The sequence below is a fragment of the Thermobia domestica genome, chromosome 10 (genome assembly GCF_964235325.1).
Source record: "Thermobia domestica chromosome 10, izTheDome1.hap1.1, whole genome shotgun sequence".
Taxonomy (NCBI): Eukaryota; Metazoa; Arthropoda; class Insecta; order Zygentoma; family Lepismatidae; genus Thermobia; species Thermobia domestica.
In genome coordinates, this window is record NC_137463.1 from 18,815,649 (window position 1) to 18,828,762 (window position 13,114).

The 13,114-nt window shown below is 34.0% G+C and overlaps 1 protein-coding gene across 10 annotated transcripts in view; it reads left to right on the forward strand.

The window, feature by feature from the left end:
• Positions 1-13,114, forward strand: part of hiw (MYC binding protein highwire) — a 638,413-nt gene that overhangs the window by 499,421 nt on the left and 125,878 nt on the right. For all 10 annotated transcript variants that reach the window (XM_081727817.1, XM_081727821.1, XM_081727823.1 and 7 more), the window contains one exon: positions 10,788-11,030. In XM_081727817.1, the coding sequence (XP_081583943.1) occupies positions 10,788-11,030 (243 nt within the window). The remainder of the gene's footprint in view (positions 1-10,787; positions 11,031-13,114) is intronic.

The following is a 13,114-nucleotide window of genomic DNA, read 5'->3' on the forward strand; positions in this document are numbered from 1 at the left end:
CCTGCCAGAAGTACGCTCAAATCTTGCAAACTGGCGTGATATTGAAAAAAAAATTCCTGTATGGTACCCCTTGCCGGTTTTTTTTTTTTTTTTTTTTTTTTTTTTTTTTTTTTTTTTTTTTTTTTTTTTTTTTTTTAAGCAAGATGTCTTTCACTTGTGTCTGTAAAGGGACATGTACAGGTGTTGTAAGGAATGACAAAGAGATTCATGCTCATATGTGAATGATCAGCTGTGTAGAGAATGCAGGTTCAGCTAGTATAGTAAAAAAAAAAGATTGATTTGTTTTCGTTCCTTTAGTTCAAATCTTGAGAAGTACACATATCGTGGTGTGACTGTTATCGTATCTTAAATGGATGATGGGATTGGTTTCGAAAATCAGTACATAGTAACCTGTATGAGCATGTAATTTTCCACCAGTACAAGTTTAAAATTTCTGTATTGTTCTGTACTGCTTGGTGTGTAGAGGATATTTGAGCTATTGGAGGTTACAAACAGAAATAATTGTAACAGAAATATATAAATTTTGCACTGTTAAATAAAATATAACTTATATAAGGTATTTCGGTACCGTAACAAGCAACACTATCTCTTCTATAACACTAAGAATTATTACAGTACATAAAATAAATCTTATGAAATATACAAACATTTCATACATAATGACAAATCAGTCCATTACACAAGCCAGATGTGTTTAGTTCTGGAATTAAACATATATCATGATGTGGGGCAATTTAAATTGCTGATATTGCCTATAACATATTCCCAAAAGTATCCCAAAATGCTTTTACGGTCTGTCCACTTCTAGCAGGTCTTGATTTTGTCATGTCCTTAATAATAGCCCCCTCTGTGTACTTATTTAATCTGACTGGGAAACAGTTCACCATCATGTGAAAATACAACATAGTCAACTGTATCCTTCTAGAAAGGTTTTCAGTTGTTCACCATACTGGTAGTTATCTGCATAACAGTAGCGTAACTAGAATTTTTCTCGGGGGGGGGGGGGCAATGAAGGGCACAAGAAAATTTTGAGGGGCCCATCTCCAATGAATGAATATTTTTCATATATATATATATATATATATATATATATATATATATATATATATATATATATATATATATATATGTGTGTGTGTGTGTGTTTGTTTGTTTGTTTGTTTGTTTGTTTGTTTGTTTGTTTGTTTTCAAGGTGGATGTTTTCATCTTTGTTGTTCATGATTTTACTCTTTTACGGTGAAAATGTATGAATTTACTACTTCACACGTAAGTAGTAATTTAATCGCTGCATTTAAAATATGTGTGGCTGGTAGATTTAAGTGGAAACAGAGAAATACACTTTTACAAGTCAAGAAAATAACTTAAAGGTTCATGCCTCTACTTAAAAGAGGATCTTTCTATTCTTGTGAGCAGCAGCAAACTTATCAACAACTTCTTCAAGATCTAACGATTTAGCAATTGTCTTCAATATAAAGCAATCCTAAGTTTTTCAACCTATCATCAGTCATTGAATTGAATATATATCTTCAATCTTTTCAAACATGAGAATGGCCTTTCACATGTAGCACTAGAAACTGATATAGTCGCAGAGATTATATCTAAGTTGTTGGTTTCTAGGAATGCGTTTTTGTATACGCAAAGATCAACGAAATTCACCAAGGAATCAACTTTGGTTTTCTCTCGTCTTCATACAACTCAATTGTGTTTGGGAGGATTTTGAGTTTACATTTAAATATTTCCAGATCACTTTCATAATACTGGGCTATATGCTCCACAATGTTGTAATTTAGAAAGTTTTCACCTTTTGGATGTAGATTGGTGATTGATCTAATGATTTTGCTACATGATCCAAAGCGTTTTTCCGTCTCAGTGATTGCCTTATCAATAGTAGGCAGAAAAATGTCTTTTAGTATATTATCTTTACAAAATTCGTTTTCTGCCTCCAATGAAGGAAGAGATTAATCCAAAATGAATTTGTGATATTTCGATGGGAATGTCTAATTCGTTTCCACGAGGAACCCCTATAGCCTATCTGTTTCCGGCTCTGGAATTTCAGGACCATTTTCTATGCATATCCACAAATATTCTTGATAAATTTGTTCGAATGTTGTTCGTTGAGAGTCATATTCTCCAGACCACATTTTCGACAGCATTTGAACAAGTGAATCTACAAGAATCAAACCTTCCGATATGTCTGCATCTACTTAAAATAAGGCGAAGCTCAAAATTACAGCATGGCAGCAGTAATATTAAATTTTACCCGATAACATTCCATCTCGTATAGATGACATTTATTTCCCGGATGGAATGATGGAAGTAAATAAATATCACAAGTTCCAGATTTGGTTTAATACCGCATAATAATATAAATAGTTGTTTGGTAGATAAACTGTATTATTAATAATAATAATAAAGTAAAATGTGTTCTACGAGGACAAAAGTGCTTACGAGACAAACGTCACACAGAAACAGGAACTGAACTCTAACAGGGCAGTGATTTGCCGTTCCACCCCACTTTAAATTATAAGTCTTGCTCTTGAAGCTTAAGTTTCACTCTAAAGTAAACTGCCAATAATTATCATGTATTCTTAATATTTCAGAAAAATGTCAAAATTTCACGCTCTAAAAATGGTAGCCTAATCAGTGACGAAACTGACATTTCGTGCCCAGGGCAAATTTTGCGATTGGTACCCCTTTCATCTACATCCACACCAATAAACACACATATTAGTTTGCTGGCGCCCGGGCAACTGCCCCGGTTCCAGGATCTTGTTTTGATCTGGCCATAGTTCAATTACTTTTGGTTACTTTTACCCTTGAGCTCTAAAACTGAGTAATGAATGTGTCTTTACGTTATTAAAATGATGAAGTGAGCACTCTTTGAAGCAAAAAGAGGAAATGTGTTTTTCTTTCTCTAATATCAAACAGTGTTAGAACAGACATTTAAATCGGGACTCCTTACAGCAAAATAAGTATACGTGGTCCTTTTCTTTCTTTCGTTTGTTTACCTTCACTACTTTTTAGAATTTGACGTGAATTCAAATACACAAACACTTCACACCCACACCGAATGGCCAAAGCTCAGCGGTAGAACATCAGTTTAAGATTCGGAAGATGGTGTGATTGATCCCTCGTGGATACATATTTCAACTGAGGAGATTACCAAGATTCTTCCTCGGTGGCCCTATTGACTAATTTCCCTTATTTCTATCCTCTGAGTCAAAACCTTAAAATAAATTGAAAGTAGTTGAAATAACGCTACTATCCTGTAGTCGATGCTAAATTAATATCGTAAGTTTTGAGATTAGATTTGAAGGAGGGACATTAATTAGTATATCCTGTTGAAAATCCATGTCACCACTGATTTACTGTTCTGCATAATTCCTACAATGTAATTTTTTGAGAAATGCTCAATGCTTAATTTTCTCAGAAATGCATATTTTGACGCAGAATTAATATAAATCTGTGATAAAAATTGGTATTCACTGACTGAACTTACTGAATGGAATATCTGTAGACCAATCCCACAGACATCAGATAACAAGATGATACAACCTGATCATGGGAGTAACTACACTTTTACACAAAACAGCATTACTGCCGCGACCAAGTTGTATCATCTCGGTATCTTACCTGATGGTTAGTAATCAGGAGATTGTAGTACTGGCTCTGTGATAAATTTCGGAATTTCTCTAGTAGTAGCACTTTTGGGATTAAGCTACAGTTAAAATAGTTTAAAAGAAAATACTTCTGAAAGATTTATTTATAAAGAATCACTGATTTTTGTTAGCCTCATTTCCCCAGGCTTTAGTTATTAGAATAGGTCCATCAAGCGCTATTCCGTTTTCCTTGGAGATCGCTAGTATCGCTTATTAACATCGCAGCAGAAGGTTTCTACTTAGTTGCCACGGCCAAGAGCGTTAGGAAATTAGACGTACTAGAGACAAGACTAGAAGGTAGACGAGAAGGAGAACCAGTACCAGTAGCAAATAGTAGGTGTTGGTAGTATTCAGTATCTTAATTTTCTCGAACTATTGGGATGCGAACAGCAGAGAGAATGACAGAAATAATAAAAACTTCTGCTCTCTTCTTTTACTGTATATTAAACAAGACCTCTCGATATTATTTGATGATAATAATAATAATACCAAATTATTTAATGGATGCTATGCATTTGTTCTATGTCGCCATAATCGATGGAAATTGATTACTTAGGGTACGAAGACTTCTTTCGTCCAACACGAGTGTAAAGTTTTACTGCAGTGCATGCTATTTGTAAGCATATCTTATTTTAGTATCTTTCAACATTGAAGCAAATCAGAATGCAGACTTTTTTTTTTTTTTTTTTTTTTTGTTCTTTGTCGAAAACAAAGAAGAGAACCAGATAAGGGACAGAGGTTAAAAGGAACGTTCAGATGCTGAGGTCAATGCATGCACCTTACAGGTTTAGATAAACTAGATCTTGCTGTACTACAAACAAAAAGGAGCCTGAAGATTTTTGCTCGGAACGCAGACTATTGCTACATACGATATTCTGCAGTTGGTAACTTTGTTGTCGAGATATATTTCGGTAGTAGTTTAACTTGCGGCCACTATTAATTCACCGTTTGTCGACCTATAGCAGTATCACTCTGTGTGGGAGAGCCGCAAGGGGGGCCAAGATTTTGAGCAAGGGGGCCTGCCCCCCAGGCCCACCCTTGGCTCCGCCACTGCTGCATAATCTTCGTATTCAGAAATCCATATGCTTACATATATAGAAAATTTATAAATGTTACTTGTGTCGATTCTTTATCTCAATCACTCAATCAAATTATTATTATTATTATTATTATTACTTCACTAATTTAAAAGGGAAGACAAATGAAACATGGGCAGATTGTGAAAGTGTGGTGCGGAAATTTGTGCGAGAACAGCTTCAAATTGAGCTTTCGGATAGTGATATCGAACGTGCACATCGATTAGGGAAAGGAAGTAACAGACCAATTATTGTTAAGTTTAATTCTTACAAAGTGAAAGATAACGTTTTGAGGAACGCGTTCAAAGCTAAAGGTACACCGACGGTAATCTATCAAGATTTTTCTGCAAATATACGACAAATAAGGAGAGAGTTAACAGAACATATGAAAATTGCTAGATCCGAGGGTAAACGTGCGTTCTTACGATTTGACAAACTTTGCATCAATAACGAATACTTCACATTGGAGGAACTAAATAACACTCCTTTGAAGTGTGTAGAAGATGTTTCCCCTACAATTGCAGTAGCGTCAGGAACAAAACAAACTGTAAGTGAGTTGGATACAGTGTCAGAGAGTCAGGTCACCGGAACGACCAGCAACAAGGTCACTACAAGAAAAATGACGAAAGGGACAGGTGCCACGCCCCGAGGGAACAAGTGGAAGTGACCAGAGATTGATTTCAAGGCAGGTAAGAAAGAGGAAAAAGCACAAACAGATTCTTCTTCAGATAACAACGTGCATTCCGAAGTGTTTCTAAGTGTGTATTATCAGAATGTGAGGGGGACTAGAAGCAAAACTGAATCCTTCTATTGTAGTGTGTTGTCAACGAACTACGATTTCTTGGCAATAACAGAAACGTGGTTGCATGAGGGTATCTTTGACTCAGAACTCTTTGATGCCAGATATTCACTAATCCGTAGTGACAGAAAAACCGACAAGAGTAGGGGGGGAGGGGTAATGCTTGCAATACTAAGAAATAAATATAAAGTGTGCTTGGTATATAATGGTGACCTAAATAATGGCGTAGACTGTCTTTTGGTGAAAGTAAGTGGGGAGAGGGTAACAATGTATATATGTGTTGTGTATTTTCCACCAAATTCTGTCATTTGTAAATATGATGAAATATTTCAGTACATTGAATCGAAGTGTCAACCAGGCTGCACACTTCTTGTACTTGGTGACTTTAATTTACCAGACATTAAAGGTACGGGTTTCGATTTCATGAGCGCCCCGGGGCAGTACAAATTTGTAAATAACTTCATGTCATTATACGACTTGAAATCATTTAATGATGTTCAGAATGATTTAGGTAGAACACTAGATTTGGTATTAACAAATTTAGATAATGTAGTGATTGAGAGAGAAGAACCCCCGTACTTAAAGAAGATAAACACCACCCTGCGCTATTAATTAAAATCAAACAGAACAATAAGGTTAAGGTAAAAAGTCAAAGTAAAGTAATGGGTTATAATTTCAGTAAGGCAAACTACAATCAACTATATCACGAATTGGGAAAGGTAGAGTGGGAGGTACTGGGTGACTATACTGACGTTGATGGCGCTGTTGAAAAGTTTTATTCCACCTTATATAATATATTTGACAAATGCATTCCGAAAAAGAAACAGAGCACGGGAAACTATCCTAGCTGGTTCACGCTAGACATTATAAATAAAATTAAAATGAAAGCTCGTCACCGCAAAGCGATAAGACTCGGAAAGTCAAATCTAGATTTACATAAACGCGAATTTAATAAACTTCGAAAAATGATTAAGAAAGATATACAAATCGCATATACAAACTTCGTTAAGGGAGCGGAATATTTAATACAAGAGGACCCAACTACGTTTTGGAACTTTATTAAGAGTAAATCAAAGCATTTAAATGGTAGTGTATTGTGTTATGAGGGTAAAGAGTTAGCATGTGATAAAGATATAGTAAACGCATTTGCAACCTACTTTAAATCAGTGTATACAGACGGAGCACCACTGCTAGTTGAAACAGATGATTCGACATTAGTTGAAATGTATGAAAAAATTGATATGTTGCAAATAGCGGTAATAGAAGTGGACGAGATTCGAATGGCAATCAAAAAACTAAAATCAAAGTGTTCGATAGGTATCGATGATGTACCATCATATGTAATAAAAGGTTGTGAAGAGAGTTTCTTATTACCTTTACACATGCTATTTAACCTAATACTCCAAACCAGCAAGTTTCCAGTAAAATGGAAACTTACAAAAGTTTGTCCTGTTCCTAAAAATAATGATAGTAAAGAAATTCAAAATTATAGGCCGGTTTGTATTCTAAACTCATTTGCAAAGATATTTGAAAGCATAATTTATAAGCGCATTGAAAATCACATTAAACCAGTAATATCGGATTATCAACATGGATTCGTTCCTGGCAGATCAACCGTAACAAATCTCGCTGTCTTCACTGACCATCTTGTTGATACATTGGAGAGTAATAATCAAATAGATGTAGTTTATACAGATATTGCAAAAGCATTTGATAAGGTAAACCACACGTTGTTAGTGAATAAACTTAAATTTCTCAACTTTTCTGATCAGTTAATTGCTCTTATGAAGTCATATTTGATGGACAGAAAACAATATGTGGTTTATAAATCCTGTAGATCATTTGAATACATTCAATTTTCTGGAGTCCCACAAGGATCTAATTTAGGGCCATTACTTTTTATAATATTCATTAATGACCTTCCTAATTGAATCGGTGAGACGAAAAAGGAGAACATTCCAAAAATAAAGGATAACATTCCATGATAACAATTTCTCTATAACTAAATATCCAATTCCATTACGTTTTTGGAATTTTGGGAAATGAAAGGTCTTAACATACGCTACAAATCTCCCACACAGATATTTTTAAGTAAGCAATGGTATTTCCGGTAAGCAGTTTTACTTTTTGTATTTCAAAAGTAACGTGTTAAGGAATGTTCTCCTTTTTCTACTCACCGATTCAATTGTATTAAAACATCGCATAAACTACTCTATGCAGACGATCTAAAATTATATAGGAGAATTACAACAGCACAGGACTGTGTCAGTTTGCAGGAGGATCTAGACAGAGTAAATGAATGGTGCAAGAGGAACTTGTTAAACATAAATTCAGATAAATGCAAAACCGTGTCCTTCACTAAGAAACGGAATGTTGTTAAATTTCAATATAAGATAGCTGGTAAACAATTAAAGGGGGAACAAACTGTCAATGATTTGGGTGTAATATATGATAACAAACTATCGTTTGAGCATCATATAAATCAAATTGTAAATGACGCAAACAGAAATCTTGGATTCATTTTGAGAATGGGAAGGGAATTTAATAAGTCGAATGTTTTACTGAAATTATATTTTTCATTTGTTAGAACAAAATTAGAATATGCGTCTATTATATGGAATCCCCACACGAAGAAAGATTCTATTAGAATAGAAAGAGTTCAAAATAAATTTCTGCGGTTCCTGGTGTACAAGAGAACAGGCATCTTCCCCACATATGAAAGTAGTGCTTTTCTTAATGAAAATTTTAACACAATGTCTCTCAATCACAGAAGAGTGTTAAATGACATGATATTCTTGTACAAAATATTAAATAATAAATTAAATAGTAAGGATTTGGTCTCTGCCTTTCATCTAAGGGTACCCAATGGAAACATACGTGTGGGCAATGGGAATTTCTTTTATTGTAAGAAATCTCGAACAAATGCAACAAAACAGTCACCAACGTGGAGGATGGGTGCAGTGCACAACAAACTGATTAAATGTAAAAAAGTTCTGGATATATACAGTATGAGTCAGAATAGATTTCGCAAATATATTATAGATATTCTATGTAACTATGATATGAACACTGTAATTGGGTAGAATAACCTGTTGTGTTCTTCTTCTTAAATAAATTAATAAATAAATAAATTATTATTATTATTATTATTATTATTATTATTATTATTATTATTATTATTATTATTATTATTATTATTATTATTATTATTATTATTATTATTATTCAATCCTTTTGGGAATACAATACCCCGGTACATCAATTATTTATTGATTTTAGAAAGGCGTACGACTCGGTTAGGAGAGAGACATTGTACAGACTAACTTTGTTAAAGTTCGTTCAGAAATTATTAAGTTTCTAAAGAACCTATAATATTTAGCGAGGTGCCATTTGAAAGGTTTTGGACTGTTGTATATGTAGGGTTGCATGTACCATGTGCCTGCTGTCCGGGCGCATTTGTGGTTATGCATGCTGTTTGCTGCCTAAGAAACATTTAAACATTATCATTATTTTACGTTAGGAAGCTGAATAGTATACTTTTGACATACCGGTATTAGAAGAACGCTGTATCAGTATATCCAGCTCTTGTAGATCATCACATGCCGCATTCTTACCTGGTTCTACACTTAACTCCCCTGGTTCCCTCTTTTAGTTCTATCATTACTGTGTGTACTTTAAGCAAGTCGTACCGGTAATCTGCATTCGCTTTCCTACATTTTCACATGATGTAGGGTAACTCTTTTCTGGATTCTTAATTGAAGAGTAGAGTAATATGTCGTGTCGCTTGTTTATTACCTAAGTAAAAGCAGAAATACGAACTCTAATATTGTCTTTACAGACGTCAAAATCAAATGTAATATCGCTTACTTCTTCACACTACCTAAAATCTAATATGAGTTTTGACTTTTGCGTAAATTCGGCAACTAAACCTCATTATCTTCTCACAGAGCAAATAACAGCTCAATTAAGACGACACTTTTTCCAGGTATCTTCTACGTTACTGTCTGTGATATTGATAATACATACTAGTTTTAGCTAATTAACGTATAGATATTGGTCTAATCGTGAAATGTTTCAATATATATATTCAGTATATTTTATTAAAGTATTGTAAGTTTCAAATATACTTTTATTAGGCATAACTGAAATGTATATGAAACATTGAATGTGTTGGCAATGTTAGCAAGCATTTTTGAGTTGAACATAAAATGGTAGTGTGCACCCATGCTAGTTCTTTCGCAACTTACTAATATATTAAAGAGGCTATATTATCTTTATTCACTACAAGAATCAGATTGCTGTACTTTATTGTAGATAATTGTGTATCGCTCCTAACGCAAAGAACTCCATCAATAGATAAGAAAAGAAAGAAAGAAAAAAAACAGCTGAGATATTGTGCCATCTTACGTAAATAACGTGTTTACCCTTCGTAATGGAAGCTGGCTCTGACCCCTCCAGTATGAAGAATATCAGTATAAATTTTTGCTCAACAATATATAAGGTATTCAGATAAAGAAGAAAAAATAAGATTCAGGAAATGAATCCTCCCACGAAAACATGAAATATATAAATTTATGTATAGACAGACATGAGTGCACAAATGCATCATATAACAACTGGAATTATAAGTTGTCGAAAATTGGTTGGAACGGTATGAAAAGGGTCATAACCAGAGAATAAAATGTTGGATGAAGGTCTAATAAAGAAAATAGTGATTATTTTAAGCCTAGATTCCATTAATGTACCAGTGAATATAAAATGTGTGCCAATTTTTAGTTTCTGATCTATCGTTTTTCATTTCTAGAAGATCTAATTTTTTCCTTCTTTGGTTCGGGGCTAGTTCTGTTACCATCCCCGTACCATATCCATGGTGCATTAATGGGGTATAGGCTTCAAGTAATCACTATATATATTCTTTTACACGTTCTTGATCCTATATTTAGTTCTCGCGTTACAACACATTATTTTAGCGTTTCGACCAATTTCGGGCAGGCTGTAGCTAGGAAATTACGCATTTGTGCATGCATATAGGTGTATATTTATTTATGTTTATGCGTGAAATTCACTTCCGTAAGTTTTTTGGTGTTGTTTTCAAACACCCTGTAGATTACTCTCAGTTTTCACAATTCCTCCCATGCATTCTATTCGCTTATCAGATCGTTCACTTAGCTAATTCGCGACTGTTTTCTGCTATTTGATGTTAATTTGACCACAATTAATAAAATTAATACAAGTTTATATATTTTCTTCCAGACTATGTTAGTGAAGTGAGACCACAAATTGTTGAAAATAGTTTTACTTCACCCAAAAAGGGATTTGATTTCTCAGTGGCACCTCAGAATCCAACTTCGCAACCATTTTCATCAGATGGGTCAGGATTCACTTTTGGGATAACAGCACCGACGAAAGAAACACAATCGGCTGGAACATTTGGAACCACAAATCCTTTTGTATTCGGTTCTCCTCAAGTACCAGAACCGCATCGGGAACATAAAGGTAAGGCTAGTTCTCTTTATTAGACGAGATGAGAGCACAGTCAACACCTCTTAACTTTTATTAAGCGATGGAAAGTACTCCTCCGACGTTTCTTTACCAATTGTTTTCGTGAGTGCTGTATTATTGATTCCGTATTACGTAAAGTGTGCATACAGCTTCTCTTTGAAATTTAAGAGCAAAAGATAACAATTTTTTTTCACAACTAGCACTAGTTCTGGTGTAGAGCTGCCACTGAATCACAATAAGAAAAATCCATACTAGGAAAATTGACTTAATTAGCGAAAAAGTAAACAAAAAGAAGACGCAAGAGGCAGTACATGTGCTTAAAAAAATTATTTGTTCAGTTCATTTAGTATGTTCAAATATTTCTCCTAAAAAGTTCTCTTAAAACTGTTCTTCCACATCCCACACTCGACTGAAGAAGCAAAACTGCGGAGAGTTAAGTTGAAAAGCATTAAGAAAATTGTGCACACCAATTATTACATAAGTCAGAGAGAGTTTATTTCACTACAGCAATTTTCCAACGAGTAATCCGTGGCAAATAAATTCCGTTTGAAAAGACATTCCCATGCTTAGCCGAGTAAGCAAAGATTGTTTTGATGTTGTTCAATGCTTGAAGCTGCAACAAACATTTTAAATATTTCTTACTGTCCCAGTTCAATTAAACTTATTTTATTTAACACCAAAACTTTCTACAATAATTAGTCCAAGGAATTAAATTATTTTTATTCTGTTAAGGCACTGAATTTATTTAATACTCATAATTTATTAGCTGTAATTTCAAAAACACATCCTAAGATGGCGTTTTCACTTATTATATCTTAACCGTCTAAATGTACAAGTACGGCCACGGCATTTTAACAGAATAAATGTACAGGTCTTTCAATAAAAAGGGGTATCTTACGTACCAGACATTGTCCTTTATAACACATACATATTATCGTTGCAAAGCAAATGATGAGAATTTTTTGCAGTTCGAATAAAATAAGAAAAGTTCAATTCTTAAATTTAACAATTTATAAGATTGACGATAAGTTTATTAAAACATCAGCAAATCCAGCAACACGTGCAAGCTTTTTTTTTTTTTTTTTAACAAAGGAGTAATTACGTTATTAACAAGAGGATGAGGAGCATTTGCACTGGTCTAGTGGCTAGCGCGCGGGCTTTTGATGCACGGGGTCCCGGCTTCGATTCCCAGTAGGATAGCATTGAACTTATTACAGTGGGAACATTGAACTTATAAACTGTAGATCCAGGTTTCATATAGTCTCAGTGATGGAAAGAGACGCTAAAGCTTCAATTAACAAAGAAATTAATGAAAAAGATGGAAGCGGAGCCTATCATTTATTTGAGAAAATTAAATGTATACCACAATTCTACACTTGTGAATTGGTTTTGTGACGTAATACATCAGAAAAAGTTACAAAGAAGAAGCGGATGATCTGAATTGGTTTTGTGACTTAATACATCAGAACAAGTTACAAAGAAGAAGCAGACAATCTGAATTGGTTTTGTAACATAATACATCAGAACAAGTTACAAAGAAGAAGCAGATGATCTGAATTGGTTTTGTAACATAATACATCAGAACAAGTTACAAAGAAGAAGCAGACAATCTGAATTGGTTTTGTAACATAATACATCAGAACAAGTTACAAAGAAGAAGCAGACAATCTGAATTGGTTTTGTAACATAATACATCAGAACAAGTTACAAAGAAGAAGCAGATGATCTGAATTGTTTTTGTGATGTAATACATCAGAACAAGTTACAAAGAAGAAGCAGATGATCTGAATTGGTTTTGTGATGTAATACAACCGAACAAGTTACAAAGAAGAAGCGGATGATCTGGATTAGTTTTGTGACGTAATACATCAGAACAACTTACAAAGAAGCAGCAGATAATCTGAATTAGTTTTGTGGCGTAATACAACAGAACAAGTTACAAAGAAGAAGCGGATGATGCGGAAAAACTAACTGAACCTACATTCTAATATTTCCCGGAATATGTAGTGCCTTGAAAAGTGTATTGACTGTAGTTACTACAAAAAATGAAAGTAAATTTAAAAATAAAAAGAAAAATT